Raw genomic sequence first — 16,830 nt, forward strand, 5'->3', positions numbered from 1 at the left:
TGATTGCAGTAGTTCCACTTTAATAATTTAACTGCTACAAACACTCGTGGCACAGTCTGGTGCACATAAGTCCTGCACGGTTGATGATGATGTTTTACATTCTTATCCAGGCTGAAATCAAGACTGATGCAAGAATTCTCTCTCAGATGCTGCTCATGTCACCCCACCAGCCCAGTGGGTGGGAGGCTGTGGGGGGCACCAGCAGCAGGAGCAGCCTGAGGCCACAGTGCCTCAGGCACCATGTGCTCTGATCAAAGGCCTAAAGGTTTTGCTCTGCATCCTGGACGATTCTGCCAAGCCCAGAGTAGTTTGGGGGTGCACAGGGAAGGTTTGGCAATAGCCAGGATACTGATAAAAGCTGTTTTCTGGGGGAAACTGGTTACGGATTCTGTGGTCACCTTCCCCAGGCAGTAACAGGAAAAAGTAATGGGAAAATTGTTAGTTATGGAAAAAAACATCTCACTGGATTTATAATCTTCAGGATCATGGAGTCACCCTCCTGATGGCTGGTGATACTGTACAGTCCTGTGGGAATATGAGTGCTGGTGGAAATGCTGTCCTGCACTTTGGATTACATGAGGGATGTGGAGCAAGACAAGCCAGACTAACTCCTCACCACGGCCTTAAAGGTAGGTCCTGAAGCACCTTTCCAGAATTTGGTGATGGAAAACACTCCTGGAGCCCTCCTTACCTTGTGTCTTGTTGGATACATCCCAGAACTGATTAGCAAAGTCTTTAAAAGTAAGAAGAAACGTCAAATACTGTCAGTGCACACCAAGTTACTGCGCCCATTTCACAGCGACTTCAAGTGTTTGCAGATTCCGGGCCTGGCAAACCTCTTACCCATTTGTCTGACAGAAAATGGTTGAAAGCACAGAAATAAGAAGGTATCAAAGTTTGTAGACAAGTAAAGAAGAGGAAGAAGAGTAGTCAGGGCAGGTGAGGACCAAGGAGAGCCTGGTTCTCTCTCCAGTGCACTCAGGAACTGGTTTTCTCCTTTTTCCATTTTTGCAATATGTCATTTGCTGCCTTCAGTGTAGCTTCCTCCTAAACAAATACCACAGATTTGGTCAGTGGCTTCCAACCAAATCCCATTTTCCCTCACTGCAGTCACCATTCATACAAAAATCCTGTTCTCGTTCCTGAACGTGGCAAATGCTGTGTGTTCAGTGTGAGACAGGCACAGCCACCTCTGGGGCAGGCATGGCCACTGGGCAGCTAAACACACCCCCAGAGACTCCCTGCCTTGACCAAGGACTGTAGGATGCTGATGGGGCCAAGCTTAGGATGGCCCTGCACACCTGCTGCCCCTGGCTCAGCTCACATGTCTGGAGGAGGGGTTGTTCCAATTGGAATGCCACGCTCAGGGTCCTGTGCCCACTCTGCATTTCTTCTTGGCATTTATCTCATTAAACCAGCCCTGGTTGTTACTCCCAACCTCACCTTCCTCGGTGCTGTCACGTCTCACCTTTGCGAAGCAGAACCGGATGAAATTGGGGTAGTTGTTCTTGTGGGCCTCGCTGTAGAAAGTGGAGAGCGGGATGGCAGCAAGGCCCTGGGAAGAAGGAAGCACATGGAGCTGAGTTTCCTGCTCTGGGGCTGCCCTGCCCCAGCGTGGGTGAAGCCCTCCCCTCCAGATCCCCCCTGCCAGGAGCTGCCAGATGGGCAGTGGTGTCGTGCTCTGGCTCCCAAAGGTGCAGCCAGCGGGGAGGGCACAAACCCACCCGGGGCAAGTGCAGCAGGAAGGGCCATTCACAGTTACCTTGTTCTTCATCATCCACTTCGTAAATCTGCAGTCATAGGGCTCATCTGAGTTGGGGACCTCGGGGACATCAGATTCTGCAGGAGAAGCAAAGCAGGACAGGGGCTGGGGCGGCTGCCGGGTGCCCCAAACCCACATCCTTGGAGCTTGGATGGGGAATGCACTGTCCATCCCTGCCTTGGTGGTGCTTTAGGCAGGTTCCTGCCCTTGCCAGTGGTACTCTCTGAGCTGCCCCCCACACTCAGCCCCCCTGGGCAGAGCTGCAGCTGACTCACTGAACTCGGAGATGTCAGCCACCAGGAAATAGGTGCCCTCGGGGACGATGGGTTTGATCCCCACAGCAACCAGGCTCTGGATCAGCAAGTCTCTCTTCTGCTGTAGTGTCCTAGGCAGTTGGACAAAGTAGCTCTCTGGTTTGCCATAGAGTGTGAGCTCCCTCTGGAAACCCTGAGCCACGGCCTCCTGCAAGGAGAGATGACCAGTGCCCAGTGGGAAGATGGCCAAGGCTTGTTCAGGAACTAAACTCTTTGCTCTGATGCAATTCACAGGTGATTAAGGAACTCTGCCTCCAGCACTTCCAAATGGCCCCTTAGATTTGTCGATGCAAGGCAGGCATGTACCCCAGGGCAGGCTGGACTCTCCCCTCCAGGGCACCATAAATAACTTGTCTGTGCCTTTCAGGTCAGTCATGGGCAAAAGAACATCTCTTGCCCCTGCTTCAGGAATGTCAGGGCCAGTTGCAGGGAGCTGCCTTACCTGGGCAATGGTGGCACAGTGGTACACGGAGTTTTGGTGCACGGTGCGGACGTGCTGCAGCAGCCTGTCGGGTCCCACAGTCCATCCCACCTGCAGCCAGGAGAGGAGGAGGAAAGTGGGAAGTCTCTGGGAACCTGCTCAGGCTCCCCTTTATTTGCCTGGGCTGGTTTCATTGTATTTTCCAGACAGAGCTTTCCTAAAGCAGCTTTGGTGCTTCCAGACCCCGAGGCTCAAAGCTGAGCGCGTGGCCACAGCATCCCCAGCGCTGTGCTGTGGCAAAGGGATAGGGATGGGGACACAATGAGGTGCCACGTGGGGCATTCACCTTCCATCCAGTGGCACTGAAGGTCTTCCCAGCACTCCCAATGGTCACCGTGCGATCCCACATCCCTGGCAAGCTGGCTGGCAATGAAAGGAGAGAAACCCCAGTGGCAGAGCTCAGTGTGCTCATTTCTGGGAGCTCTCTGCCCACCATAACCCAGCGTGATCTTTTGTGTGTTCACAGCACATCTTTCACCTGGATGAGCGTCAAGGCAGCCAGGTTTCTCAAGAGCATCTCTTTTTAATTAAATATTTTCATGCTCATGTACCCAGCCCCAGGGGCTCCTGGAAATGCCAAGCACCATCACTCTGCAACAGGGTGATTGCATGTTACTGCAACTGGAAGAACAGGCCTCTGAAATCGTGTTGAAATGGATTTCCCGAAACTAGAGACACTCAGAAAACTGTGGCTTTACAAAGCATGGGAAAAAAACCTCAGTTTCACTGGAGCCAAAGGGCTCTTTGCTCTGCATCTCCCCTCTGACTGGCTCTGAAGTCAGGGCTCCTGTATAAGACCTGGTTTGGAGGCTGAGATTGGAGTGCAGCAAAACACCTCCAACGAGGATTTGTGCCTAGTACAGCTGTGCATGCAAGGCATCCTGTGGGATCTCCAGGGGACCCCAGTGATATCACCACTGCCTCCCCTGAGGAGGCCCCCAGGCCCAGCCAGGCCGTCTCCGCACCGATCCGGATGTGCTCCTTCCCATCGTAGACCAGCCACTCGTACACCTCGTCGCTGATGCACAGGACGTCGTGCTTCACACACAGCTCTGCAATGAGCTCCAGCTCCCCACGGCTGAACACCTGCAGCAGGAAGGGAACGGGGCAGGGATGCAGCAGGGGCATTTCCGAGCCTGTCCCTGCCTGTCCATGAAGGCTGTGCACCCTGACAGCACCATCTCCCAGGTCAGGGAGGCAGGAGTTGGCAGGTCTAGCTGGGCAAAGCCACTGCTGGCACCAAAGACTTAAAAGGCTTAAAAACACCAGAAGAGTGAGCACAGCATGTGGTGCCTTCAGAAAACCCATTTTCCTTGTGTGCAAGGAAGGTTGAGTCACTGCTGCACTGCGAATGTGGCTGCAGCACCCCAGCAGCTCCCAGGGCCACTCACAGCATGGCTAGAGGAGTTACCTTGCCCAGAGGGTTATTGGGTGAGTTCAGGACGATGGCTTTTGTCCTTTCACTGAATTTAGAAGCCAGTTCAGCTGGGTCCAGCTGCCAGTCTGCACTAGACATCAATTTTCCATCTTTTGGAGCTTTCTAGAGAGAACAGAGGGGAATCTTGGTTTGCTTTGCTACCTGTGCACTTTGCTTCCCACTCTCCTCCTCACTTACTTTGCTGTGACTCTTCCCCTTCACCCACTCACCGGTCTCAGCGGGACAAACACGGATGTCCCACCAGCCATTTTCACCATTGACTCATAGCAGTCAAAGAAGGGTTCAATGACTACCACCTGGAAGAAAGGACATGTCAGCACCCTCCTGGCCCTGCTCAGACCTTCCCTGATGTGTGCAGAGAGAAATGGAAGGGATATTTTAATCCCTGAATTACTGTAATGGAGAATCTGCAGTGCCTCTGGGCAGTGTCTGGGAAGAAAACCACCCCTCAGGGCAAGAAGGGTTATTTTGCCTTTTGCAGAAATGAGATTGTGCCCTGCAGCAGATAATTTTTTCCTTTGGAAGTTCAGAAACTGGAGAATGGAGCTAAAACTGTCTCTGCTTTGGAAAAGGACAATGAAAACTAGCCTGGCAGACCCACAGCCAGGAAGGGCAATCCTGGGGGAAAGCTGCCGGTGCAACAAGGCCAAATCTTGGGTTACCTCATCACCTTCATCCACAAAAGCCTGGAAGCAGCAGAAAAGGGCCTGGTATGCCCCCACAGTCACCATCACATTGGTCATAGGGTCCAGCTCTCGTCCAAGCAGCTTCTCAAAAATCTGGGCTAGGACCTTCACCAGAGGCGGGTGTCCCTGTGGGGTGAGAGGAGGGTGGGAATTAGGTTGCAGAAGCCTCCTAAAACAAGGATGAACCCTTGGAAAGGGCCTGGGCAGCCAAGCACCCTGTGAGGCATCTCCCAGCCTGGCTGCTTCAAACACTGTGGTAAAGCAGGGAGTTACCCCCCAAGCAGGGGGCTTGGGTCAAGGCTGGATATGTGTTTTGCCCCATGTTTTGCCCTGTTTATTGCTGCCTGAGGAGGCCTGAAGCAGCCAGGGCTGAGGGGCAGGGAGGGGTGCTGCTGAGGAGGGGGTCTGTGCACGCACAAAGGCCCGGGTGTACTGGTGCAGCATGTGGCTCCCCTCGCTGAGGGCTCGCTTCAGTGCCTCCTGCAGAAAGTCCGGAGCAGGGAAGTCAGGGAAGCCCTGGCCCAGGTTCACCTTGGAATAGGTAGCAGCCAGTTTCACAAACTCCACCCTGGAGAGAACAGAGAGAAAAGCACTTACAGAGGGTCTGAGCAGCACGCTGGCACCGGCTCTGCTTTCAGCATCCCTCTGGAAGGGAGCAGGGTTGGTGTCCCTCCTGCAGAGCCATCCCACTGGTCACAGGGGGGCAGGACCGAGCACAGGTCATTTCAGACCTGTTGCAATTAAACCAAGGACGAGGCACTATGGCACTGGGGGGTGGCTTTAATTTATTCTCCCAGAAACAGCTCCTGTGCTGTCTGGTGTGTGGTCATGGCCGAAGCCACTCAGATACATTCAGGACAAGACTCAGAGGTTTCCAAGCTCATACCAGCCCTGCAAAATTTAGCAACCATACACCGTGAAGGCTTCTGCAGAGGGCAAGGCAGGCTGAACTTGCTGCTTGTCCCAAACAAGAGCCAGCTCATCAGCAGTCTGTAGGTTGTTTCAATCTCTTCCTCGAGCTTTCCCAGTGCCACGCTGTGCCTGGCGGGCTGGGAATGGCTGGAATGGCCTCTGCAGCAGCCCTTCACCTGCCTCTCTGCTTGCAGTGCCCCAGGGTGGACTTGAAGCAGATGCCAGGCTACAGCCAGTGTGCTGCAGCTTGGCTCGGATTTGGGTGCTGCTGGGATCATTTGAGTGGATGGGTCAGAGGGAGGGTGATGCTCCGGCCTTTCTGCCCTCAGGATGGTGCAAAACACCTGACACAGCACAAAGGAGAGCAGCAGGTACACAACTGAGCCAGGGTAAAGTCTTCTGGGACAAACTCACCCCGATGTGCTTCCTGAACGTATGTAAAGCAGTCAGGGGAGGCTGCTGCTCTGTGCTGTGTGCCTGCCGAGGTTTCTGTCTGCTTTTAGGGTGTCTAAAACCACATCTACCACCAGGGTAAACCAGATATTCTCTTAACTCACCAGATATTCTTATCTATTCCCTCCAACCTCCGAGCTTGAACTGGCCTTGACATTTTTGCCTGCAAAGGAAGAGAGAGAAAGTGAGTTTGAAGCTTTCACTTGCCAATGGGTCCAGGCAAAAAGGGGCTTCCCAACAGAAGGTGTGTCCTTTAGTTATTCCTTCACGGGCTGTTGCTGACTGACTGTAGAGCAGTAATGCTGTTGCACTGGTTTCTGTTTTCATTTACAAGTTTCAACAAGAACTGGGAAAAGAGGTGAACAAAAGAAGTGTTTGTACACTCACTGGGGAGCTGGCACAGCCTTAAACCTCATTATCAGTTGGGATAGATCATGGGGTCAAATGAGCTCAGCCAAGCTGTAACAGCCAGGCCAAGGACCCCAGATCTGAGGTTTTGCCTTCCATAACCTCTCCTGTCTTTCAGTGGAGGGATCTCCTTACTCTCCACAAGCCACAAAATACCCCCTTTTCTTAGAATTACAAATTTTTTTATTCCACCCTGTTCTATAAAGTAGCAGAAGTAGTTACTCCTTTGTCCAGTTGAAGGGTTTGGTGAAGGGACTTGCTCTAGATCCTAGAAAATATGCTGGTATTTGTATTTAAGGTTCATGTCAAAATCAGGCAGCAACTGAGTACAGGCAAGAGAGAGCACAGCACACAGGTCAGTCTGATGTACAGAGACCCCGAGGTCCTGTGTGCCTGACTGGTGTGCAATTTCTGTGTATATCGTGGCTCAGGGGAGTGGGAAGAAAGACAGTAGGAAGCACTGAGTGCAAAATCTTCCTTCCAGTTGGATAAGCACAGTGGGAGAAGTCAGACGGACTTGATGGGGAATTTATCACGAGGATGATGAAAAGCAGCAGAGGCAGAATTTTGTAACTCAGTGGTGCAGGGAAAAGGTACCCAGACAGGGAAGGGACTGGAAACTGGGAATAAATGATGCTCAACACATCAAGAAGAGCTGGGGGCACAAGGAGGGCAGCCCTGAAGCAACAAGCCAAGAAAACTGTTGTCACCAGAGAAGTAAAATATATTTGAACCAGGACAAGGAGGGCGTGTGAAAGCAGCTGGGATGCAGAGCTGGGATGTGAGGGGGTCTGTGCTATCTGCCCTGTCAGGATGGTGGGGGGGATACCAGGTCAGCCCCCTCCCCAGGCTCAGCTGCAGCAGGAACTCCCCACTTACCTGCTCCCCTCCGCTGTTCCCACAGGGCTGCATCAGAATTTGGGAAGTGCCCCAAGGATATTTTGTGCTGAGGTCCTTAAATTTTTATGCAGGTTCAGGCCTCACTGGGGATCTTTGCAAACGCCCTGCTGAGGAGCCCTGTGTTTCAGAGGGCACCAGGTGGACTCTGCTCACCATGGTTCCAGGCAGGTAGCCAAGGGCGAGCAGAAGTCGCTGGGTTTAAGGCAGCTTCTCTCCTCTGCCCCAGCCCCAGCTTTGCCTTTTCTGCACAAGCTCATAGCTGTTATGGTCACAAGACTTTGTGCCTGAGCTGATTTGGGTAAGAGTAGAAGGATTTGTGGCTTGGGAAGTAAAAGGTAGCTGGAGGTGAAATATTAGCAGCTCCAGCGCTGATCTCTTGAGGGTGGCTGCTGCAGGTCACGGGTCAGAGAATTTAACAGATCAGCAAACCTTGAAATTCCCAGTTCTGAGGTAAGGCCTTGCCTGCTCCAACCCTTTCAGGTGGTTTCCCATCAGGCCGGAGAACAACACAGGCTTGGGGCCACACAGCCCCCAAATCTGTTTCAGCCTGTTCTGCTCCCCAGATTGAATGATGTGTTTCTCTAGGTGCATTTTGCCTGGCAGCCACACAGGAGAGCTGAGTGGACGTGCAGAAGACTTGGCATCCACAACCTTCCACCACTGATTCCCTGCCACATGTGACTTCCTTGCTCTGCATGTTGGGATCTCCAAATGGGATGCTGGTGTTTCCCAAGTACTTTGCCACCCGGGAGGCTTTAGTAGAGACCATCAGACAAGGCAGCCCCACAAAGAATGAGCTTTCTCCTGTGTGAAGGACATGCTCTTGCGTATGAGATGTTACCTTTAAACAGGCTCCCTGGAAATAAGCAGGTGCAGAGATTGCACCAGCAGGGCTTTTCCTGACGTGCCTTCTCCGCTCTCGCTGCCAAGGTGAACTGCTGGACAGTGAACTCCCCTGGACTCTGCACCACTGTAGCCTGAGCTAGGACCAGGCTGCCAGCCAGGGACAACCCACTGGGCATTCCATACCTCTCTGGAGCACGAGCTATATCCAGCACTACTCTTCCTCTCCAGCAAGAAGTGACGCAGAGACGATCCTGCTCTCCTGAGCATGCCACGGCTCCTGCTGTCCCCCTCCTGCAGGCACGGACCTGCAATTCCCCAGACACAAAGGAGAGGGGTGAGACAATCACTCCACAGCTGAGCAAACACTCTGTGTGCCTCTGGATGAGGCAGGTCCAGACCCAAAACTGTGGTTGTTCTGCCACAGAAAGGAAAAGGCAAAACGAGCTGCCTTGTGTGTTGTCACCGCAATGTCAAACAGTGCTGGAGCTGTACTTTGTGCCCATGACACACAAAATCAGGATCACAAGGGCAACCATGACTTCTGCCCCCTCTGTCTCCCAGTCCAGGCTTCCCTCACTTTCCTCTGCACTGAGGGGGGTGGTATGGACATCACTGAGAGGGCATCCTCTGGGAATTTGGTATTCAGTGTTAGCTTCCCTTTTGGTTTCATTTATCTCAGCTATCTCTTGCCTCTGCCCTTTCTTCCCTACAGCACCTCTACCTTCCTCATCAGTGGGGCTGTGCCTTGGCAGGGCTGTTTGGACACCCTGCCTGCCTCTTGGGGCTGGGCAAACCTGCTCCATACAAACCCATCTCAAGTTTATTTAGGTACTTGAGATAAAAGCAGCGAGTCTGGAGGATGCATGCACCTTTATTTTAATGAGCCATGGATTAATTTACCCAATGGCCAAAAAATTAATTAAAACAGGTTTGAAGCTGGCCAGCCCACAGATAAGTTCTCAGTACTCCTAGGTGCACTGTCCATCCTTACATGCAGCATGTGAGTCCCTGCTGTCTGCATTTTGTGTTATTTCTATGAAAAGTGCAAAGCAGCCACCAGCAGACACCAGTGGGGTTTGACATCTCTTTGCCAGGTGGGAAAAACCAACACAATTTATGGAAAAATTGAGAGCCAGAGCATCATATTGGTCAGGACTGTGAAATCTCCCCCTTGTCCCTGTGCCAGGCACAGCTGCACACTGGAGACAGGAGATGTGGGGGGGACACTGCTTTGGGGTGCAAAGCCAATGAGTCCTGTAAAGAGGTGACAAAATGAAAGTGAGGCAGTAAAAAAACAGGCTTTTAACAGATTGCAGAAAACTATGGAGCTGGTGGGAGAGCCGGGCACAAGGCTCTGGCACAGGGCTGGAGGCAGTACCAGGGTCAGGACAGCACACGGCGAGGATTTTGGAGGTGACAACTGAAAGGTCACTGCAGGGACTGGTCACTCAGCACCTCCTGCCCTCCAGCCCACGGACACCGCCGTCTCCTCCATCCCAGTGCTCCCTAAACACTCCGTGGCTGCCCTGGGGTGCACCCAGGACGCTTTGGGGATAAAGGATCCCCCTGAACGTGGGGTGCAGGACCACGGCAAGCGCAGCAGCAGCACCAGCAAGGGCAAACACGGAGGGACAAAGCAGCTGCCAGAGGGACAATGGGGGCAAAACCAACTTACATCAAGCTGGGCTGCGCTGGTTTACGCTGGGAAAGCCTGTCCCAGCCGCCCAGGCTGCCCTGGCACACATGCTGCTCTCTCCCCCTCCTCGAAATGCTTCATCTGCTCCCGAGACTTCCTGGGAGGAGTCGCAGAGGCTGCAGGAAGGCAGGAGTCGAGCTACAACACTGATGGGGAGAAGCGTACCGGGGAAAAGGAGGGCTCTTCAGATCACCGCGGTGAAGGGGGAGAGGGCTTTTGGAGGCTCAGGGCCAGCGCTGCCAGAGGATTTTGGCTGCCTGGAAAAATATCCCGGGGTATTGTTCAGGTGGAAGCTCACGCCGGTATAACTATATGGGATAATTTTTGTGGTCTGGTAGTAATTACTTCAGCATGGCAATGGCAGGGAATTTCCCTTTGAGTGAAGTTTTTAGTCATGTTGAAAAATGAATTTTTAAGCCAGTCAGTCAGACCCTCTCAAAAATTTCATCCTGCAGACTTATTAGAGAAGGGGGTGGATCACAGACAGAAAGTGAAGGCATAAGTGTAAAGTTCATCAGAGAATAATGACCTACTGTCACGGTACAACCTAAAGCAGATCCTGCAGCATCACCCGACCCCTGGGCTGTGGATGGGCAGGGATAGCAGCCTCAGAGGGGGATTTCAGTCCAGGGATGCAGGAGCTGAACTCTCCATCGGTATTTGAGAGGTGACAGTTGCTGCACTGGGGTGTAGAGAGCAAATTGTCCTCTCTTAGCTTCCTTCTTGTGTGACAAGGTTTTACCTGCACTGATGAATCAAGAAGTGTAATTCTCCTGGGTGAGTAATTTCTGTCTCCCTTTCACAGTAGGAAAAAGTGAGCCACAGGGAAAGGAAGCAGCTACATCCGCTGTGCCAAAGGTTGCCAACCCCGACCTGACATCTGAGGCACCCCTGAGGTGACTAAGCAGGAGGGAATGTCTGTGCAAGCAAATGCAAACTCTTTGTTTTCTAAACTTTTGTTAAACACCGAAACAAACAGATGGAAGGAAAACTGGTGTTTGGTTCTGTAAGAGTGTACAGGGCACATCCTGAGCCACCCAGTAGCTCAGTGGCTTTTTTTTCCTGTGCTTTTTTGCCCCCTTCTCCACCAGACTTGTACCTTCCCTGGTTGTTGTTTGCCCCTGAGCTGAGCTCGTTTGATTAGATAAATTAGTAAAAAGCCAACTTGGCTGAAAAGTGGCCAGTTTTCTGTCAGGTCTGTGAGTTGAGCTGGCTCAGGGCAGGGTGGGAGTGAGGCTGAAAGGTGCTGCAAGGAAACAGAAATGTGGGCAAGGACCAGAGTGGGAAGAAGGGATGGACAGGAGCATGAGGCCCTTCTCTGGCAGAATTTAGCCTTTGTATTGGTTCAACGTTATCATGTAACTTCACCTTAATTTCCTCTTGAAATTCAGCAGAAATTACTTGCTAATGAGCGCAAGGTCAGCAATGTAAAGGACACATCTGACCCTATAGATTGTACTGTAAGACTCAAGGAAAATTAGGACCCTCTTCAGGTCATTTTAATTTAACAAGTGCATCTAGACTTGAACGATTTTTTTTTAATTATTGTTGTTTTGGTTTTTTTTAAGTTAGTTATTGCCCTGGGCCCCGGCAGGTGAGATCACAGCTCCTCTGGTACAGCTCCTGTGCCTGTGGCTACAGGAGGTTGCCGATACCTATAATATTCTTAGAAAGCCACAGACATACTAATTATAAAAATAATATATACTTATTTTACTGGTGTAAATTTTACTGTGATCACTGGTGTATACGAGTAAAATTGGCTGCACTTAACCCCTCAGAACTTCTGCTTGTACACTAATGAAATCACGAGTGTCTTTGAACCGTCCTTTATGAGTTCAAAAAGAAATTATGCGCCCCGTGTCCTCCATTGAGTCAGGCGAATAAAAACAACCGCCAGTGAATCACTTTTTTTTCAGGCACTAAAAAAATTGAGAGCAGGTGAAGGCGCTCCCCTGGTGCGGGGCTGCCCCTTTAAGAGCCGCCATTTTGCGCGCTGCCCTGCACCAAGATGGCGCCGGCGCCTTCACCTCCGCCCACTCGCCGCTATGGAGCGCGCCCTGCACAAAGATGGCGCCCGCCCGTGTCGTCATGCCCGCCCCCAAGATGGCGGCGCCCCCCTCGCCCTGTGTGGCGGCGGGACGGGGCGATGGCGGCCGTGCGGGGGGGAGGGTGAGGTCAGATCCGGGGCGGGGCCGCTGCGGGCAGGGCGGACAAAAGGCGCCGGAGCGGCGTAAGGGAAGGTGGGGGCAGTGGGCAGGTGGGTGCGGTGTGAGTCCCTCACAGCCGGGTGCGGGCAGGTGGGTGCGGCGGGTCTGCCCACGGTGCGGGTGGGCTGTGGGGATGCGTCCCCGCCGTGGGGCGGCCGTGAAGGGAGAGGTGGAACCGCGTGTCGGGGGGCGGCTGAAGGGGCTCGGGGGCGGCGGCAGCGCCAGGTGGGGCCGGGCGGGGAGGATTTGCTGAGTAATTCGGCGGCGATTCGCTTCCCCCGGGTCCCGCCATCCCTGCCCCGCACCGGCGGGGGCAGGGGGGTCCCCGCCCCGCTTGAGGGCCGAGGCAGAGCCGCGGGGTGCGGGGGGTCTCCCCGATCCCCGGCAAGGAGGGGAGTCCTGATTTTTACCTGCTGTTTGTTACCTGCGGACGGAAGCGCGTTGGGGTTTATTTATATCTCCCAGAGGGTGTTTTTTCTGTGTCCGGAGAGCCGGGGTGGTGTGGCGGGGCTGGTGCCGGGCTGTGCCGGGCTGGGGCTGGTGCCCGTTGCCGGAGAGGGGGAGAAGGTCAGAGAGTCCTCCCAGCTCTGCCTTTGCGGCATCGTGGGGCAGGCAAAACGGAATAGCTTTGATTTCTGAGGTGTTGCTTCAAAATCTGTCAGCCCCAATGGCAACTTTGCGATCAGGAGGATCCTCACCAGTATGTTTTTTTGGATTGCCTTCTAGTGATGTCTCCTCTTTTTCGTTTCTCCCTGTTGTTGACAAAATGCTCTCGGATGCTCTGCAGTCCTCTCCTGCATGGCTGGGAGGATGGATGCTTGAGAGATCCCTCCAAGGATCTGCTCCCTTCACCGTTTTCCCATGCCCTCTGCTGACATGCAGGAAGCAAGGAAAAAAAAGACTGTTTTAATTTTTGTTGATGGTGCTAAACTGCTTCCACTTCAGAAGGATACATGTTGGTAGATATATGTTGAGAGGGAAGGGGACAGTTGCTTGAATCTGGAGTGGTCAGGAAAGTGATCTAGACTTTCAGATGCTTGTGATGGTAACATTTAAAATATGTCAGGCTTTTTTACTAGAAAATAGGAGTCCTCCTTTTTCCCATTTGAAAATATTTGTTCTTACAGGAGGTTGGTCTGTCTCTACCTGTTTAGGCTTAGTTATGATATTAATATTCAGCATCTCCTTTGGCTGGGTCTGCAACACCTGCTTTGGTAATTTCTGTTGGAATAACATGCTGGAGATTCTTTCCTGCAAAGAGTTTTACTTGGCTCCTTGTGTTCTTGCCATCTTTCTTGGTATCAGTGTGTCTCTTTCTGGTTCCCAGTGACCCTCTGAGTTGTTCATTGCTTCTTAGATATCCTTTACCAATTAGATGTCCTTTACCAAGCTTTTACATGATGGGGTCCCTCTGTGAACTCCATTCCCTCCTCTTTGCTGATGATCTCTGTTTCATTCCAGGGAAGCTGTTCCCATGGCTTGTGGGGAGTGCAGCGCTTCAGCACTCGCTCGGGATCCAGCACACAGGAACATCATCCCCTTCCAGCACAGAGAACTGACGTGCAGATAGCAGAACCCAGCAAGGTGAGGGCTCTGGGCCAGCTCTGAGGGGTAAAGCCCCCAAAAAATGACCAGGATCCTACTTAAACACACATGCAAAGCACAGGGCGCAGATGAGAGAAACAGAGCAAGAAGGAAAGGTGGTTGATCAGAGGGTGATATGGGGAGAGTGGTGGTATTTAATTGTGGTGGTGCTAATTAAATTTTGTGAGCCCTTAGCTTGAAGATGAAAAAGGAACCGAGTGTTGTCCAAATAATATAACTGTTTTATAGTCACTCATAAAACTAACTCATGGCCACGTAAACCCTGACTTCTCACTGCACTTACCAGTAAATACTCAAAGGCTCTCCAGGAAATATTTTGGTGACTGCTGCCCAAAAGGAATGCGGCTGAGAAATAGGAAGAACTGTTTGGTTTGGTGGGTGCCCTTCTATTTCCTGTGGGGTGATTTGTCCTGCTGGATAGGCATCTCCAGGCAGCTTTTCCCAGTGAACTCTCGGCACTTGTGTGGGTGTCAATTGAGCAATGACAGAAACTAGTTGCAAGAAACTCCTTCCCTCCTTGGTTCTGCACTAGGACAGTGAGGAAAGGGATTGCAGAATTCTGTGCTTCTCTTCAAGATGGGAAATTGTGTCCAGTGTTCTGAGCAGGGATGTGCAGTGAGTTGATTCTGGAATAGAAGTACCCCTAAGGCTTGTCTGATGTTCTGGCAGTTCACTGATTTTGTTGGGGTATTTTTGTACTGATCCTCTCATGGCATTTGGAAACCCTTTTAATTCATGTAGGTCAAAGACAACGTGCATAAATATTTCCTTAAAGCATGCCAGAAGCCATGTGTTAAAAGCTGATGTTGCCATGTTTGAAATATGAGTGCCTGAATCCTTCCAGCCATGACTTGCTGAAGGTGGTTACATTCTAGTAACTGCTGCAGGCAGTCAGGTGGTCTGTGGTTTGGGGGTCCCTTGTGCTATTTTTTTTTGTTTTAAATAACCAGTGGAGGTCACATGTATCAAGTTATTGCTGTGTGATTAGAGCAGGCTTATTAGGAGCCTTCATGTAATTCTCCCACATTCTAAAGAAGGATTTTGTTCAGCAGAGTACTTAAAAGGGAAGTGAAACTCATTTCTGGTGTTAAATGGAGCTTAACTGGTATCTGGGAAAGTAGAGGTGCAATGTCAGGTGAGTGGTGGTGGAGCACAGAGGAGAAGGGTTTTTTAGGATTTTTGTGTGAGGCACATTGTTTTGGTAATGGTTAAAATTTAAAGTATTCAGCTGCAGTGTGGTGAGTCTCCTTTGGGCATTTTTTGAAGTGTTTTTAAAAGCAGCCTTAGTTTGACATATGCACACTAATACTGAACAGACATTCAACTGTCCACATGCTTTAAAGGGCATCTCTTGAGTGCTTCCAAACAGCTTTTTCCTTAAACTGTTGACGTGCTCTATGTGTCTTGTATTGCAACTGGAAATCCAGTTCATGTAGCTGGGTTATATCTGCCCCTCCTGCTGCTGTCAAACAGCTTTTGAAAATAAAAGCTATTCAGTCCTGACCTCCCTGCTGACATAACAGTGCTGCCTTCACCTCCTGTACTAAGCATTGTTAACATCTGCTGTAAAATTGCCTTGGCAATTCACAAAGCTCCTCTTGTGACAGATTTTCAAGCTGTTTCTCGAGCTCCAGCCTGCTTTTGTGCACAGCAGAGGTGTAAACTGGGCTAGTTAACAGGTCCTCCTTCAGAGTCATGGTTTTATCAGGTCTTGGGGATGAAAGGTGGGGTGGTCTTGTGCTTTTTTAGTTGACTGATGCAGTCAGCAAATGTTCTGAGCTGGAAGTCAGTCACAGTTTTGGAGCTTGTGGTCCTGAGGGCAGGGCTTAGAGGGTGTGGGGAATATGTGAATAGGTACTTGCTCCTCTTTGCTCAGACTAAGCTGAAATATTAACGTGCTGATGGTTGATGTCTTAATTATCTTGCTTTGCTCTTTTCTGTGCCTTCTTTCATCCTGACTGGCTCATCTCTTTGAGCTTGAAAACAGCTGTGGCAACACTCATGGATTTGTGCATGTTGTGACAGTCTGTCAACAATGCATTATATTATCCTTGCTTAAAAGATTTTACTCATGTTGAATCTAGCGTCTTGATTTCTTCATCTGTTTTTGGATATGTCAACAGCTGGTTCCTCCTCTTATGTGGCTCCCAGTGCTGAATTTAAGTGCTAAAGAGCCCCTTCCTGCAGCTGCTGAGGTGCTTGAAGCTGCTCTGGCTGTTACATGTTAGTGCTGGGGCTGTCTGGTTTCTTGAGGAGTTACTAACAGAATTAATTCAATCACCTGCATTAAGCAGCACAGGGGAGTGTTTCATTGTGTCCTGTTGGAAGAAGCCAGTTGTACTTTTCCAAGACAGCTCCAATGCCCTGTCCTTGAAACATCTTTGTTATGGCAAAGAAAATTAATTTTGGATAGGAAGCCTGTGGCCATATGCATTCATAATTTATAAGCTGACACAGCCTTTTTTCTCTGGTTTACATCAGTGTTGCAAGTCATCTGATGGCACTTAAATTTACAACACTGGCACACAGTCCCTGCCCCGAGTGTCAGTGATGTTGGTAACTGCAGACTGTGCTCAGTTCTGTGAGCTGGGGCAAAATGCTGTCAGAAAGCACAGAATGTAGCAGGCCAAGCCAGGTCTCCAGCATGGATTGTTCTGATGGTTCAGGTGTTCTTCCCTGTACTTGTCAGGACACGCTTGTGTGGTGGTAAACAGGAGCTGCTGCACTAGACTGAAGAATGTCAGTCTTGCATCTGACAGGAAGAGTCAGCTAATGGGTAGCTGTAAAGATGATGAAGTGCCATCCATATTGTAGGTGGATTATTCTTTTTCACGAGCTTCAGTGGAGACAGTGTGACCCAGTGGGTTCACTTCATCTCGCTGTGTCTTGTGGCTTGGGTGGGGCAGAATTTTGTGTGAAAGCCACCTTACCCTGCTCTCAGCGTGGGGTTCAGTGCCTGTTCACTGAGGAGTGTAAGTTCTCGCAGCTGCTGTTCCACCACTCTGCTGGTCTAAATGGTAAATGACCCTTTAAACTTGACACAGAATCACAGAATGGCTTGGGTTGAAAAGGACCCTGAAGAACTTCTAGTGATCATGTTCACTTCTCTACCTCAGAAG

At 51.0% G+C, this 16,830-nt stretch overlaps 2 protein-coding genes across 7 annotated transcripts in view; one reads left to right on the forward strand and one right to left on the reverse strand.

Annotated features, from left to right (window-relative positions):
* KYAT1 (kynurenine aminotransferase 1) lies at window positions 1-12,749 on the reverse strand. Of its 5 annotated transcripts, XM_027729867.2 has the most exons (15): window positions 12,531-12,749; window positions 9,876-10,012; window positions 8,384-8,505; window positions 6,151-6,209; window positions 5,099-5,249; window positions 4,658-4,807; window positions 4,205-4,291; window positions 3,969-4,097; window positions 3,523-3,643; window positions 2,844-2,920; window positions 2,519-2,608; window positions 2,038-2,224; window positions 1,763-1,839; window positions 1,469-1,555; window positions 1-1,047 (listed from the first exon to the last, which is right to left on the reverse strand). In XM_027729867.2, exons 3-15 carry the CDS (start codon window positions 8,465-8,467, stop codon window positions 979-981), a joined length of 1,368 nt encoding a protein of 455 aa, XP_027585668.1. In that variant the 5' UTR covers window positions 8,468-8,505; window positions 9,876-10,012; window positions 12,531-12,749; the 3' UTR covers window positions 1-978. The 5 variants fall into 5 exon arrangements, with proteins under 5 accessions (XP_027585668.1, XP_027585669.1, XP_039243797.1 ...); XM_027729868.2 differs by lacking the exon at window positions 9,876-10,012; XM_039387863.1 differs by lacking the exon at window positions 9,876-10,012 and having other exon boundaries at window positions 12,517-12,749.
* The window catches only part of LRRC8A (leucine rich repeat containing 8 VRAC subunit A), a 19,585-nt gene continuing 14,837 nt past the window's right edge, over window positions 12,083-16,830 (forward strand). Inside the window, exons 1-2 of one of the 2 annotated variants that reach the window (XM_027729860.2) lie at window positions 12,083-12,156; window positions 13,568-13,690. The gene's annotated coding sequence lies outside the window, so the exon portion shown is untranslated. The other variant, XM_027729859.2, reaches the window with a different exon arrangement.

The sequence above is a fragment of the Pipra filicauda genome, unplaced genomic scaffold (assembly GCF_003945595.2).
Source record: "Pipra filicauda isolate LSUMZ 115617 unplaced genomic scaffold, ASM394559v2 scaffold121_size3267253_pilon, whole genome shotgun sequence".
In the NCBI taxonomy this organism is placed as follows: Eukaryota; Metazoa; Chordata; class Aves; order Passeriformes; family Pipridae; genus Pipra; species Pipra filicauda.